This window comes from Meriones unguiculatus, chromosome 9, assembly GCF_030254825.1.
Source record: "Meriones unguiculatus strain TT.TT164.6M chromosome 9, Bangor_MerUng_6.1, whole genome shotgun sequence".
NCBI classification, from domain to species: Eukaryota; Metazoa; Chordata; class Mammalia; order Rodentia; family Muridae; genus Meriones; species Meriones unguiculatus.
In genome coordinates, this window is record NC_083357.1 from 32,636,509 (window position 1) to 32,653,096 (window position 16,588).

Genomic DNA, 16,588 nt, shown 5'->3' on the forward strand with positions numbered 1-16,588 from the left:
TCCCAGCATCAACATCAGCAGCTTCCAAATGCTTTTAACTCCAACTCCAAAGGGATCCAAGCCCTCTTCTGGCCTCTGTAAGGCACTCACATGTGCACATATTTTTAAAAAATATTTAAACACATCCAACAAATGGGCAAACACCTTGCTGGTGGTATTGTTCTTATATCAGTAAGGGGCAGAACAGATGGCAGTCCATTGTACATTTTAGCCTGATGCCTGACTTGTTGGCCATAGCTGTCTTATGCCTAGGATTCATAAAAATCAAAGCAAGTCAAATTCAGGCAGTGCATCGAGGAAGAAGACAGAGACCTGAGGACCTCCATGCCACCCAAAGAGCTGCCCTCTAGGGCACTGAATGTCACAGAACGGTCATAGGCCACCATGACAGGTAGCACTGATGGAGGATGTCACCCAAGGACACAATGAGCAACTATACGGTGGTCAGATGAAAGAGAGAGGTGAAGTAGCTTGAGCATTATGAAGAGAGATGAAACTGGAGACTCAAGCGTGAAGAGGAATAGCCTGCTCTAAGTGGGTAGCCCCAGCACCTGAGACCATGGTAAGTGGTAAGGTTCCAGCATGAGCAGCTGCTGAGGGCCATGTCTCAGTCCACGGCTATCCAGTGGCAGGGGTTGACGTTCATGGCTCATATTACCATTAGAGAACAAGGGGACATCCCTGGTCAGGGTGTGCGGGGCCAGATGGGTGTCTAAGAGCTGTGCATGACTGGGCCCACCCCTCACTGGATGCAGCACTCTGGAGATTTGGCCCCATCTCTCACCATTGGCAGCACTTGGGAGAGCAAGCCAAGCAGCTCACCCAGACAGTACGATAGAGCTGACCTTGGGGTAAAGGGGCAGACCGGTGTAAGTACGGAAAAGCTGACCCCACTATTCATCTGCCATGAGGTGGCACTGGCGCAGAGGAGACTGTCCCCCTACCTCCATAGCAGTCAGGAAAGCTGCCCACAGGATGAGTGCTGGAGGGCTAGCCCTGCCCCTCACCAGCTGCAGCACTCAGGAGAGCAGGGCCTGTACCTCACCTGGATAGCACAGCATAGCTGACTCTGATGGCAGGGGCACGGGTGAGTCAGCCCCAAGGGTGAGAACATGGGAGAGCTGGCCTGCCACTTGTCTGCCATGAGGTGACACGGAAGCAGGGTTATGCCTTCCCTCCTTGCCCCTAACTGCTACAGGTCAGGAATGCTGGTCCTTCCACCGCTCTGCTGTGAGGTGGCCTGGAGGGAAGGAGAAGAGGAGATTGTCCTCTGCCCTCTCACCACCTGAGGCAGCCAAGAGAGCGACCCTTCTCAGCCTGTAGCACTCAGGACAGCCCGCACTGCATCTCCTCTGAGCAGCACAGTAGAGGTGGCCCTGGTAGGGGACACAGGTGAGCTGGTCCCAAGAGCCAGAGCTCAAGAGAGCTGGTCCTGGGGGTCATGAGAGGCACAGAATTGGCCCTGCCCCTCACAAACTGCAGCACCTGGAACAGTAGGACCCATACCTTGACTGGGCAGCACAGTGGAGCTGGTTCTGGAGGCATTGGGTGTGGGTGGGCCAGCCCCAGGGTCATGAGAGGAGGAAAGCTGACCCTGCCTACTGCTGATGGCAGCATTGGGTGGCCTAGGTGGAGCAGTGCTGAAGACCTTGCCTTGGTTGTGTAGATAAGGTAGAGCAGGCAAGCTGACCAGCTCAGCTACCACCATGCACAGATACAGGGCTCTGAATTGGCTCACCCCAAAATCTGCATCATGTGCGAATGGTCTGGACACATGAAAGGGCCAGTCCTGCTGTTCAAAAGGTGCAGAATCTCCGTGACACTGGGCAACAATAGGATAACTGAGGGGTCCTGATGAGGATTCAATGTTGATGGTGTCACAGAAACCAGAGATCTCAAACAACTCACTGCAATGAATATCTGCAAGTGAAGACAGGTGGACAGAGATATATACTGTGGGACACACTGTGACATACTACAGCTTCCACAATGAGATGTTTCTATGCTTTGTTTTTGTTGTTGTTTATGTTATATTTGGAGAAGGGTAGTTTGCAAGGGCAAAGGGCAGATACGAGGAGACAGGGAGAAAAGGGTATATATATCCTAAGAAGAAGAGCTTTCCAACTTTTTGTTTTCATCACCAAACTACCTTGTGCTCTTTTTATAACACATGATTCCAAGGCTCTGCCAAGACTGGAGAATGTGTCCTCAGAAATGGGTACTTTAACAGGCTCTTTGTATATGGAAATCTTAAAATGGCTACAATCAGCAAATTCAAGCACAAACTGGCAAGTTGGGCATGGTGAGGCATGCCTGTAACCCCAGCACTTAAGAGGCAAGGCAGGAGGATCCTGAGATATACAGGACAAGTCTGCCCCCAAACTAAAACAAAATGAGTGGGAAAGCCATAAATTATCCGGTTACCAAGGCTGGAATCTACTTAACACAACTGCCCAGTTATCTGAAAAACACCCTGTGAGTTCGATGAGAATCTGGAAGCCTATTCTGGCTGGAAAAAAAATCACTAGATCATCTCTTTAAAGAGCTTAAGAGATCTGAAGTGCACATCATAAATCCCAGGGTTAGCAAACTGCTACTGGGCTTACAGGTGTCTCTGCTCAGAATAGGACACCAAGAAAAATGTTTTCCCAGTGGAGTATCTCACAGCTCCGTGTCTATAAAAAATATAGCCTTAGGCACTGGGTGAACACCTATAACCCAAACAGAAGAAGACCTTCCTAGGACCAACACTGGATGTCATCTGTTCACAAGGTCTTCTGAGTACCTCTGCTCAGAAGTAAGCACTTAGCCTATAATGCCAGAAAACAGGTAGCTGAGGGAGGAAGATTCACAAGTTCAAGGCCAGCCTTGGTTACACAGTGAGATCTTGTATCAGAATAACATAAAAGTGCTTAAAGAACGGGGTGGAGCTGGACAGGCTAAGGATATGACTCAGTAGGCAAGAGCATGCCATGCTGAGCGTAAGATCTGAGTTCAGATCTCAAGCAGCCACAGAACAAGTTAGGTGTGGTTTTGTACAACAGCGACCTCAGTACTGGGAGACAAGAGACAAGAGAATCACTGAGGATTGTTGGCCAGCCAGTCAGGCTAATGAGAAGTACTCAGAAACAGCTCAGAGTGACAGAACCTGTAAGAGTGGCAGAAACTCTGGAGCTCCATGCTCACTGAAAGACTGTCTGAAGGGAATTAGGTAGACAGCAATGAAGGAAAGCCAGCATTTTCCTCTGACCTCTTCACAAGTGCACACATGGCACAAACTAAATCTGAGCTAATGCAGTTTACTTAAAACTAGCCAAAAGTGTTGCCTAATCCATAAAAGTTTTAAAACTCCTGTGCAGTTACCAATCCAGCTTATATCTAACTCCCATCCTTAGGAGATTCAAGTGCTTTTACTCAATACCTTGAAATACCAGGACCCATCCAGAAGTGGCTGCCTTTTTCCAGTAAGACCTTCAATACTGATTTTCTTGTCTTCTTTTCCTGTAGACACCTATCTACTGATCTGATGGTTAGCAACCTGGAGATTAAATGTAAACTCCCTAGAAGGTAAGGCTTACACAAGCAGTTCCTCGTGTGAAGAAAGGAAATTGAAACTCTTAAGTCTACACACAGTACTGAAGCCAACCATAAAATGACACAATCTCCAGGTCATATATCAGCCTTCCAGCTTCCATTAACCCATCTACAAATGAGGAAGCTGGAGCTCAGAAAGACTTAGGAAGGTGGCTAGTAAGCAGCAGAACCAGATAATCCACAAGATCACTCTTACTGAGAAGACCTGAGCAAGCAAGTTTCTTTTCATCTCACCAACCCTGAGTCATCACCCATAAAACAGAAATATCTGCCAGTAATTGCAAGACTAAAATGAAAGTGTTCATAAAAGGGGTTATTATCTTTTTGTGCACATAGTCTCTGATGATAAAGCAAGAAATGTAAAATCCCTGATCCAGCAAATCCCAACACTTCCAGAAACAAGCAGAATGCACTTCTTAGAGCCTTGAGCTAAAATTACCTCAGGCAGCAGTCCTCTCTATTTTTAGCTGGAAGGGGAGTGGAGCTGGGCCAGGTTCCCAGCCAGGGCTTACCCAGGCGTCAACTTCATGTAAGCCAGGAGTCAACGCGCTCCTTCCAGCAGGCTGGGGTCGGCTTTCTCCTTTTTGGGATTATCCACCATCCTGGAAAGGAGACTTGCTGCCAAGTCACAACTATACTCTCCTGTTTTGTTCTGGCTTATTAGCAATCCCTCCTCACAGGAAGGTAAGGTGGATATAACCACAGTACTACATTTCTACCTATGCCTGGGGTCTGGAGCACCACAGCAGTTTGGTCTCTTCCCCAAAAAGCTCTAAAGATAAAGTGGAGAGCTGAAAGTGATGGTGCACAAGAAGGGCTGAAGGCTGAGGATCACACATGAGCAGTGAACAGAGCATAGGCCAAGAGGAGCAAAGCAAATATTGAAGAATGCATCCACTGCTAAATGATGTATTGTGTGAGAAATTATACTTTCAAGTAAGATGCATTTATTAAGAAGTCTTAATATGTAAAAGTAACAGCATTTTGGTTTCCAAGTAAAGCACTAGAGGAGAGGTGCCAAGGTATAATCTGGGGTTTGGAAAGCAAGCCAGCGTCACTAACAACAGGGTTAAAAGAGAGAGCAGTGTGCTGACATCAAGGACTCTGACAGAGGCACCTGACCCTTTTCTCAGCCACAACCCTGTTCCTCTACAAACTGAGTGGATCCATACATTATCTCCTTCAACCTCATCACTACAGATCCCTAGATTTCAAGATACTCTAAGCCAATGGTTCTCAGCCTTTTAACACTTCAACCCTTTAACACAGTTCCCCATGCTCTGGTGACCGTCAACCATAAAAGTATCATTGTTACTTCATAACTGTAATTTGCTACTCTTATGAATCATAATGCCATAACCTGATATGCAACCCCTGTGAAAAGGAAACATTTCTTAAGAGTACAGCATTGAAGTGGCCTTTTTTTTTTTCACTAAACCATTTGCTTACTTCAATTTAAGTAGTCCTTCTTAAATTGTACCTTCTTCTATGAATTAATGTGAGGGACATATGGCCTGATACACAGGAATTACTAAACATGATGTTGTGATTATTACTCTGAATCCTTATGCTTGGACCAGTCTTTATAGAATTTCTTTCTACACTAACTTCTGAACCCATTTACCCTACTAATTGCTCAAGCATTGTTTTACTTTTCTCATGATCAGTCCACTGCAACTTCTCTCCAAACGACAGTTTTTGCCAGTATGTCCCTCTGATGTTTTGTCCCCAGACTGAAACATAGGAATACACTGTATAGGAATATTTTCCTAAATTTTAAAATGTGACTGTAGCCATTGTTGTGAAGCAGCTGCAATGAGTTCTCTTTTATAATCCTCTGGAAAATTTAGAATACACAATCACAATCCTTCTGTGACAAACAAGCAGTCAATTTCTCATCCGCCAATCAAGCAAGGAAAGCAGAGACAACATTATAGGACAGTGTGATGAATGACTTATGTTTCAAAGTATTAACGGATACCACTGACTTTGGCACTACCAGATAATGTTTATAACACTCAAAATGAAGTAAAAGGAAATGCTATCAAAAGTTCCCTCTGAAAAATAATAGAAATATTAACACATCAGACGACAGGCATGAACTTACCTCAAATGAACAAAAGGAAGTTCAAAACTAAACTGCAAATTCATGTATTTCGGATCACCCAATTTCTGAACAATGGTTAAAATCTAACTTCAAAATATTTCCCATGAAAAAAAAAAAAATCCATGAAAAGGTTCTCCTAGCTGACCCCAAGGGTACTATGAGTCAGCAGAGTAATATGCCAGAGAGAAATTGTGTGTGTGTGTGTGTGTGTGTGTGTGTGTGTGTAGTCTATTCACTTCTGGTAACTAAATCCACCCCAGAGGGCAACAGGGATTAAAGAGGATTAAACTGGACAGGGACCAAATGAGAACTGGAAATGGGCAGAGAAGAGAAGCTCTCAACAACCACTGGGGAAAATGTCCACAATTTGTAGTTCCAAAAGTCAAGACTAACATGGATACCCATGTCCTCTGAAGGCTCAAATCAGAGAAAGGTCTAACCCACCTGACCCAACAGCATCATGAAGTCACAAAGTTTGCAGAACTCACATGGAGGGCAGGATTAGAAGAGGCTGAATCTACCAACCTCTAAACTGCTAGTGAAAAAAAGGCTGATTTCATGGAAGATGACTAGATATTTTATATGCGGCAATGGCTAAGAAGGACCATAGTAATCAAAAAGTCATAAAACTATTTTTGCCATTAGTCTAAAAATTCATAAAACACTTGTTATAATTTTTAAAGATTCCAAGAATTAAAACTGAAAACTTCATTTGCTTCAAGTGTAAGGACCATCACTGGATCGACTAAAGCAAAGCTGGGAATGTAGGGTTATGTGACCATGTTATAAGAAATGAAGCATCTCTTTTTAGGTCTTGAAAAAAGACAAAAGTCGGTCTTGGAAAAGGGGGGTTTGTTTGTTCTTTTGGCACTCTGCGGTAGGGTCTCACACTAACCCATGCCTGCATCTTGCTGCGGTCTCCTGCCTGCGCGAAGATAAAACGTTTCTAATGTAAATGAAAGTTCTGGGTAGAAGGTTCTGAAGTCCTACGATCACCAGATCACTAGCAAGCTGCATGCAGAAAAACCCCTTCCCTCCAGGCTTGAGGACTTCTGGGCTAAGTCCCCCCCGCACCCCCCCCGGAGACAGAAAGCTCTGTACACGCCGTCAACCCGGACAGCGCTGCGGGACTCCCACAAGCGTCTGCTCGAGGACAACCCACGCACTCCCCGCCGAGCAAGGTCAGCCCTGCCGGGGTCACCCCGGGACGCGCGGGCTGCAGCGCGCACTGCGGCGGGACCCGAGCCCGAACTCCCGGCGGGTGCGCATGCGCGGCGAGGTCCGCAGCGGGCGGCAGCGGGAGACCCGGGACCGCGGCCACGTCACGGCGGAGGCCCCGGGGGGGCGGAGCCTCGCGCCGCCTGTGGGCTCCCCGGCGGCGCCGCCCCCACGTGTCCCTCCGGCCCCGGGGAATGTGGGTCACCGCGCGGCCTCACGTGTCCCCGCCCGCCGCCGCCCAGAGCGCATTATGTAATGCCGCGTCACGGGGCCGCGCAGCCAACCGGAGCCCGCGCCGCCGAACGTAAACACACCGCGCACGTGGCCCGTGCGGCAGGGCCATGTGAGGGGGGCGGCCGCGCGCGGGGAGCCCGAGCGCGGGATCCCGGCGGCCCCGCGCGGCGGGGGGCGCGCGCGCTCGCAGCCCTGCGTCCCGAGCCTCAGTCCCGCTCTTACCCGCGTTCAGCTCCATGGCGCTCGGTGGGGTGCGGCCCTCACCGCGCCGCCCGGGGCTGCCGGCGGTGCGGCTCGCGGGCCCGCCTCATGGGCGCCGGGCGCGGGCGGCTCCTGCGGGCCACACGGCGGAGGCGCGGCGCGGCGCGGCGGCTTCCCGAGGCAGCGCTCGGCGGCGGGCACCGCAGCTGACGGGGAGGGCGCCTCGACCATGTGACCCGCGCACACCCCCTCCTCCGCCGCCGCCAGTGCGGTGGCTCCGCCCGCTCCTCCTCCCCCGACTCTCCCGCTCCTACTCTCGGCTCCGCCCGCTTCCTCGCCGCAGGCTCCGCCCCTCCGCTCGGTCCCGACCTCTCACTCCATCCCACGGACCCACCGCTCCTCCTCAGACCCGCCCTCTCCTTTTTTCTCCAGTCCTCACACTTCTGCTCCCGCCGCAGGGTTCCGCCCCCTTCTCTTCGTCGCGCCCCATCTCCTCGACTCGGCCCGGCCGGCCCCGCCCCCTCCCACTGCTACTCCTCAGGCCCCGCCTACTTCGCCCCACCCCTCCCTGCCAGCTCCCCTTTCTCTGTCTCCGGTCTCCGGCCCGCCGATCTCCGGCAGCTGGAAGTTCTTCCCTCCCCCTCCGCGCTCTTCCCCAGCGCAAGCCAAGCTAGTCACCTCAGTGGCCAAGCTTTCCAGGACTCTGGCTTGTCCTGAGTCCCGCCCACTGCTCTCAACACCGATCTTCTTTTCCTGCTGTCCCCTAGGTGTTTCTATCCAAGCACGTCGCCTGAATAAGCCTATGTTGTGGTGATCCTCACATTCACACTTCCAAGGAAGACCTCAGGTCAGGATTCCCATACCCAGCAGCGGGTTTAGCTACGCCTCTTGACCTCTCCGTTTATGATGTGGACAGGTACATGCATTTTCAGAACTCAGAAAACGTATTCTAAAGATTGGTGCATTTCTCCTTGCATGGAAATGTTCTAGCAAACTGGAGATGGGAAGGAGTGAGGTGCGTGCTGAGGTGAATACAGGACGGTATGCATATACAGGAAGGTACACATTTTAAGTGCGCGGATGCCTGCGCCGATAGATGGATAGTGGGGTGTAAAGTTCAGGTGTTGTAAAAACGATCCCCGTTTGCGCTGAAAATTTTCAGTTTAAACTGTTGGAGCATGTCTTAGGATGTACGCGCTTACATGCGAACCGCCCACCTCCCAACACAAAGATTGCTACTCTTTGCTGTTGGTGAATCAGCTTGGAGTCAACAACTTAAAGTTTCTAGCATGCTCTCTCTTTGTCTTTTATACTGTTTGATCCTTAACAAATCTGACCAGTCTACCACCCTCATAATGTCCCTACTGTCCTCCCCACCCGGAGGTGGGGGTCGTGGCTGTGAGTTTATGGCCAGCCTGGGCTGCTGCCGCAGCTTCCTCCCTGGAGTGGGCTCCTTGGGCCACCAACAGTCTCTTCTCGCCAGCAGTTATTTTTAAAACGGCAAATAGTCCCTATAACCCTGCCTCAACAGTCTGAAAAAAACTCCAGTCTTCCCCTAATCTGCGCAGACACGTGAGGGCTCTGCCTGGGCCCCAGTGAGGTCTCTGACTCAGACTTCCTCTCCTTCCTTGCCTCGGGGTTTGTCACCCCCACGTGATATGAATGCAAGTTTCCCAGCTTCTAGTGCAGCTTGTTTTTGCCTATGAGGTACCAACAACCATCTACCTCGAGTTCAACAAGGTTAATGCAAACAGTCTAGAAAGACAGAAAAATCACGAGTGGATCCTGCTCTTAAAAGGCTGTCTAGTGTGTGGTGACAATTACATGACATTTTGAATGGCAAAACTACACGATGGGGACAGAAAAAGATTAGTGGTTGCTAGGCATTAGCAGGAAAGGTTAATACACTGAGCACAGAGGACGTAGGGGTCAGGGACGCCTCTGTAAGACACTGTTACGTAAAAATACATAGGATATCTAACGTCAGGAGTTAACTAGGGCTTTGTTGGTAATGACTGTGTCCAAGTGCCACAGGCTGTTGAGTGGGAATGAGGTTTCGTCCTTGTTGGGACAGAAGGTCCATAGGAACTGTTGGTACTTTCCATCCAGTTTGGCTGTAAACTGAAAACGGTTATGTACATATACATATGTGTATGTATACCTAACATATAATATATATATATATATAATATAAATATATATCCCAGAACAAATGACTAACTGAGGTGCCTATTTAACCTATTAAAATGGATATGAATGGATATGTCCACCAGGTTCTCTCAGCATCCTTCAGTCTCTACCTGTTAAAGGGTATAGCTGGCACACCCCACCCCCTACCATAAATTTCTCCAGCCCAGGGGTTGGGCTTTGCTTACCCCAGTTGCTCTTCGCTATATAATCCAGCCATTTTGGTTACACTTCCCTTTACTCTCTGATAGTAACAACCACAATAAGCATATCTCTATATATACACATATATACATATGTATACATGTATACATATATATGTTTAAAAGTTTATGAGCCACAAACATTTAAGTTTTAAAATAATCAAAATGGAAAAAATTTCAAAGACTATAAGTCCATATCTTTAATAATAATGCATGTAAAAATAAAATCCATGCCTTAGCCTCTGAATTTTTAAGACTGCAGCTTTCCAGACTGGAGAGATGGCCCAGCATTTAGGAGCACTGCTACTCTTCCAGAGGACAGGGGTTTGACTCCTGGAACTCACATGGTAGCCAGCAATGTCTGTGACTTCAGTTTCAGGGGATCTAACACCCTTTTCTGGCCTCTGCATGCCCTGCATGACTGCGGTGAACACATACAAGGAGGCAATACCCACACACTAAAAAAAAAAAAATCAATAAAACCCGGCCTCCCTTCTCCATTGCCCTTACCATAGAGATCTCCATGCAAGGCCCACCAGCATGCACTAGTGGCCGCCGGAATCTCATTAGATTCCTCAGTGCCACAGAAAATAACAAGCAGCGTCTGGACTAGGTTGTTCCCAGAGAGCCAGGCGAAAGTGAAAATCACTTCTGCCACCGTGCTATCTTTGCACAAAGCTTCGGCTGTTACCACTATGGCACCTGTGGCTCAGCCTCTGTAGATTCTCTGACTACTCACAGTAGATGTGTGCTTACTCCACCTTGCTCAGTCTTCTGACCGCAGCTCAGGTGAATGAAGTGACTATGTCCCCAGAAGTTAGCTCTTAATGAAACTTGCAGCTGTTCATGGTGGCACATGCCTTAATCTCAGCTCTGAGGAGGCAGAGGTAGGCCAGCCTTGTCCACAAAGCAAGTTCCAGCACAGTCAGAGCTGTTACACAAAAAAACTCACCCAGCACATTGAAGCTGGGCACATAACTCATGCAACTTCTGAGGCTGAGACAGGAGAGTAGACATTTGGTGCTAGCCTGAGCAACACAGCAAGATCTTTTGTTTTCTTTGGGCTTGGATCTTCTGAGACAGGACCTCATGTAACCCAGACTGACCTCTAAATCACTTGGTAAGTGAAAATGACTGCACTCCAGATCCTCCTGCATCTAACCACCCAAATACTGAATTACAGGTGAGGAACCACCGTAGCATTCATTAATCCTACAGTGAGAAAGAGATATGCAAACCCAGTATGTGACAGGTAAATATGGATGTGGATGAAGGACAGAAAAGCCCAAATATCTCCTCACAAGTCCTGTTTCCATCATTCTTTAATTTAATTCTTTAATTTGCATGTATCTTATGTATTGATTCTCTCTCTCTCTCTCTCTCTCTCTCTTTCCTTATTGATGTCGTTTTTGTTTTTTCAAGATGGGGTTACTCTGTGTAGCCCTGGGTGTCCTGGAACTCTCTCTATAGACCAGACTGGCCTCAAACTCAGAAATGCCACTGCCTGGGCCTCCCAAGTGCTGGGATTAAAGGTGTGCACCCAGCCAAGTCCATTCTTCTTATTTGTAACTAAGGAAACATCATTGATCCAACTGTTTTAAATCATTCTCATCTATTTTTAGGAAACATTTCAGTACATTAAGTCATCTCATAACTTGGTGGTTTAAAATAACAGCATTTGGTTGGGTGCAGCCCAGTGGTGGAGCTCTTCCCTAGCAGGAAAGAGGCCATGATTCCATCCCTAGGACAGACAGACAGCATGCAAACAGAAAGCTAAAAAGAAAAAAAAAATAGTGTGGTTGAATTATGTCTGATGAAAGGCCATTGCTTCTCAGCTGGAACTCAGCAAGCAGCCTGGCATCTTCTCTGCCCCTTCCCATCTCCCTAACCTCTCCCCTCCAATAGCAGCCTGGCTTTGAAGATAAGGATTTCTTATCCTGTTGCAGCTTGGAGATTCTGACTGCTGTCAGAGCATTCAGGACCCCAAGGCAAGAATTCCAGGGTTGGGGCAGAAGCTACATCACCTTTTCTAAAAAGTGCTTGATAAACCTCTTGACTGACTGCAAGGAAACCACAGCACACCAGGTGAAAGAGGACAGAGACCTCACTCACTCCTTCCTAAAAGGAGCATCAAGCTCACATTCCGAACAGAATATGAGAAAGAATATACCTTGGCCAACACTGTTCACACAGCACAGCATTTTGTTTTCACATTCTTTAAAAAGATTGGGGAATTGTTGTTTTGAGGCGGGGTCTCATTGTGTAGCCTTGTCACTATGTAGACCAGGTTGACCATGAGTTTACAGAGACCTGCCTGCCTCTGCCTCCCTAATGCTGGGAATAAAGTGTACCACGACATCCAGCTAACCTCTTTAAGAATGTCCATGCTAGCTGTTTACTTCATTTCTGGGAAATGAAGTCACAATTAAGGATTTATCTTATGTATTTTTTTAAACAAAATCATGTATGTAGTTGCACCATGTGTGTACAGTGCCTGTGGAGGCCGGAACTGGAGTTTTAGATGATTGTGAGCTGCCATGCAGGTGCTGGGAACCAACCCAGGTCCTCTCCAAAAGGACCAAATGTCTTAATCAATGAGTGTTTTCCAGCCCCCAACAGACCATTTTAAAGAGGTGTACAAAAACAGACCACCTTTGCTCAGGGACCACATGAGAGTTCTCCAGGTGAGCATTCTCATCCTCTCTGACAGGCAGCATTTCTCACGGCAGAAAATGGCACAGAGAAGGCAATGGACTCAGGGAAGAAGTGATGGCGCACCCTGGAAGTTCCCTGCTCTCCACTCCACAGTTCATACAATGGCCCAGTATACCATAGCCTTATGTGTTCAACGACTGGTTTCCCCCACGCTGGGGCTATTTGTGGAGGTTCTGGAGAGTTTAGTGTTGTAGGGTATCCAGCAGAAAAAACTGCTCAAACACAGGTGTCTTAATGTTCCCTCGCTGTGAAAAGACACCATGACTGCAGTAATTCTTATAAAGGAAAGCATTTAATTGGGGCTGGCTTACAGTTTCATTGTCATCATGGCAGGAGGCATGGCAGTGTGCAAGCAGACATGGTGCTGGAGAAAAAAACTGAGAGTTCTGCATCTGGATTTGCAAGCAGCAGGAAGAGAGAGGCACTGGGTCTGGCTTAAGTATTTGAAAACCCAAAACCCACCCTCAGTGACACATGTCCTCCAACAAGGCCACACCTCCTAATCCCTGTCAAGTAGTGCCACTCCCTAATGACCAAGCATGCAAATATATGACCCTGTGGGGACTATTCCTATTCAAACCATTACCACGGGTTTAAGCCAATAGAAAGTCTTTATTAGCAGCACTGAGCTTTTCTCAGCATGCGCGTTTAAGCACAAAAAAAATCATATTTTGAATTGACATGCTTTAATTAACAAAAACAGCCAGAAGCAGAACTAGAGAATTCAAAAAGAGACATTTACTTTTCTAAATGTCTCTAGACTTTCCCAGAACTATGAATTTTGATAAATTGGTCTTTGTTTTCATTTTGGTAGGTGGTGCTGTCTACCTGCTGAGTTTTATGGCCTGAGTGGTACTTTCACCATGGAGTCAGTTGTGGTATGGTCTGGGGCCTATTCCCCACTGGTATTACTGAGTGAGTCAAACTATGGATTCATCCTGCTCTAAAGAGGTGTGAATAACTGGTCACATGGTTTAAGATGCAGGGCTCCACGGTTAATCCAGTCAGAATGAAAATTTAAGGCCTAGACAGTGCTGATAGTAGAGTAATTAGCCAGGGCAATGAAGAAGACAAAGACTGGTACCAATGATCTGATTTATGTCTTTGTCTTTGTCTTTTTTTGAGATTTTTTTTTTCTAAACCATAGCAAGATTTTTAAAAATTACTCCTGATTGATTATCACAGAAATAGCTCTTCCCCCCTCCCCTTTGTTCAAGGGTCCATATTAAAACGTATTTTCCCTTCTTTACCATTATATAGGTATACCTGGGACATTATGTATACTAAGATGCATAAAAGGGTTTCTCCATTTGGAAAGCAACAAAAGAGACACATTTAGTCAAACCACTAGTACCATATGGTCTCTGGGGCTGGGTAATATTGCTGTTGTCCAGATGAGTTAATCTTAAAGGCAGAATAGCAGTCATCAGAATAGGGGGGAGTACCTAGGTTAAAGGTTTTATTTTTTTGTTTGTTTGTTTGATTGGTTTGGTTTTTTGAGACAGGCTCTGGCTGTCCTGGACTGGATTTACAGATCAGGGTGGTCTCTGCCTTCGTGAGTGTTGGCATGCACCACTATGCCCGGCTAGTTAAAGGTTTTAGATAATAGACAAGTTCCGGACCCTTTGTAAGCCCTCTAGCGTTAATTTTGGTGAGTTTTGTCAGTCAGCGGGCTGATAGCCTGGTTAGTTTCTATCCCTTTGGAGTATGGGTGTCAGACGTCTAAGAATGACCAGCAATCCTGTCCGATTTCTGGCTAGGGATGATTAACTAAGTAGTGGACCATGTCAAGAGTAGAAAATAGGGCTAAAATTCCTCCGCTTCCTAGATAGCAGGAGGTGGGACTCTGGCCCTGGGTCTGTGAGTACATCAGAGGAGAGAGTTGGTCAGGACCTTGGCAAGGCCAGGAGGTCTCTGTTAGGACTCAAAGGAACCTAAGGCCCTTCCTGTGGCATAAAGTTTGAGTTTCGGGGTTCTTCCTGTTTCCTAAAGGCCAAAATCTTTTTAAAAGAGTGTGTTTCAATGGAGCCTCAGCTTCACAACCATAATTTTTGCAAAAGAAACTCCTTTGTTCCTGGTAAATAGGGTGCCTAGCCAAAGAGCATGCATAGAATTATAACCTATGTATACCTATCTCAAAAGATAAACTTCCAGCTTTTTTCCTTTCTTCAGTGCAACCAGACTGATAAAGTGGGCATCACTAAGCAAAAGTGAGGAAGAAATACGGGATCCTGGTCCATAGCCACATTAGCTATCACCTCCCCTGTAACTTTCTTTCTCAGTTCCCAGGTCCAGGCCTGAGGATCATGGAAAATGAACCATGACTCTGTATTCACACCAAAGATGAGCCTCAGGAGGAGGTAGAAGGAATCAGTATTTAGTGTCTTTAAATCCCTGGGGGAAACTGGTCCATAAGTGTTGCCACCATAACCTCCCTCTGGGTGTGTCCATGTAAAGGCAAAGAAGAGTTGACTCATCTCTGCCAATATGAGACTGAAGAATGTGTCATTCAGGTCCTAGATAGTTTACACCTGTTTCTTTTGAGGGCTCAGATTCATGAGACTCAGAGGTCCCAGTTTCCTCACAGGCAGAAGAGTTGTGGCAGGGCACAAGGATGCCTGTCTTTCTAAGACAGGCAATATGGACTGTGATGCCCCTCTTTGTTTCCAGGGTTATTGGGTATTGTTTAATCTGGATGGAGATGGCCGAACTGAATAGTTGAACAATTATAGGGAACCTGGAACATCTCAGGTTTGCAACTCTCTAGGAGGTCCTTGACCCTGCACTCTTCCCTATTCCAAAGGGCTTTAAGACCCAGGTGTCTCCAGACCTGGTCTCTGGGGCTTGTGCTGGGACCTCCAGAAATGTGGGTTTATCTCCCAGAGAAGACTGCTAGGATGGGGGTTTAAGCCAATAAAAAGTATTAGCCAGCTGACAACCACACTTGTTATTTGGGATCCCATTGTAGCACCAAGTGTTTTTAAAGGGGAGGTTTTGTTTGCTTCTAATTTGATTTCTTCCCCTCCCCCACACACTCATGTGCTACATCCTGACCTCAGCATCCTCTCCCTCCAGTCTTCTCAGTTCCTCCCCCATCCCCACTTCCGCCAGATACACTGTTCCTTTGTTTCCGTTGAGAAAAAAAAGGAGCAGTTCTCCCAGGGATATGCAGCAAACACAGCATAACAAGTTACAAAGACTAGGCACAGACTCTCATATCAAGGCTGGATGAGGCAACCCAGTAAGAGGAAAAGAATCCCAAGCACAGGCAAAGAGTCAGAGACAGCCCTAGAGTCCCACAAGAACACCAAGCTACACAACCATAACATACATGCAGAGGACCTAGGTCAGACCAATAGGGTCCTTGGTTGTGGCTTCAGTCTCTGTGATCCCCCACAAGCCCTGCTTAGTTCAGTCTGTGGACTGTGTTCTCCCTGCTCCTACCAACCTTCCTCCACCTCTTCTGTGGGGTTTCTCTGGCTCCCCCTAGTGTTTAGCTGTGAGTCTCTGCTTTTGCTCCCATCAGTTGCTGGATGACTCCCCTCTGATGACCACTGGGCACAGATCTATGAATACAGCAGAATACCCTTTCATTGACTCTCTTTCACAAGTCATCTTTAGTTCAGTCATGGGTCTCTGGGCTGTCTTGCTTCTGGTTCCTAGCTATCCAGGTAGTGTCAGGTGTGGGCTCCCTTTGTGGTGTGGGCCTCAAATTGAATCAGTCATTGGTTGTTGGCCACTCCCACGAGTTTTGTGCCACTTTAACCCTCCCCCTGCCCTCACATCTTGCAGGCAGGACAGATTGTTGGTTGAAAGTTTTGTGGCTGGGTTGGTATTCTAAACCCTCCACCTGAAGTCTTGCCTGGTTACAGAAGATAGCCAGTTCAGTCTTCATATCCCCCATTGCTAGGAGTTTTCCCTAAGGCCACCTTTATAGATTCTTGGGAGTTTCCATTGTGCTAGAGTCCTACCCCTGAAATACTCTTGAATTCCAGTCTCATTACACTCTTCCTCCATCCCCTCCCCCACTTTCCTCCTGTTCACATCTCTACCTACCCACAAAATCTACTCTATTTCCCTTTCCCAAGGAGTTCCATGAGCCCTCTTTGTTACTTAGCTTCTCTGGGTC

The 16,588-nt window shown here is 47.4% G+C and overlaps 1 protein-coding gene across 2 annotated transcripts in view; it reads right to left on the minus strand.

Moving 5' to 3' along the window:
- Positions 1 to 7,521, minus strand: part of Nr1d2 (nuclear receptor subfamily 1 group D member 2) — a 28,288-nt gene extending 20,767 nt beyond the window's left edge. The window contains exon 1 of one of the 2 annotated variants that reach the window (XM_021643212.2): positions 7,376 to 7,521. In XM_021643212.2, the coding sequence (XP_021498887.1) occupies positions 7,376 to 7,391 (16 nt within the window). In that variant the 5' untranslated portion in view covers positions 7,392 to 7,521. The remainder of the gene's footprint in view (positions 1 to 7,375) is intronic. The other variant, XM_021643214.2, reaches the window with a different exon arrangement.
- Between the last annotated feature and the right edge of the window lie 9,067 nt (positions 7,522 to 16,588).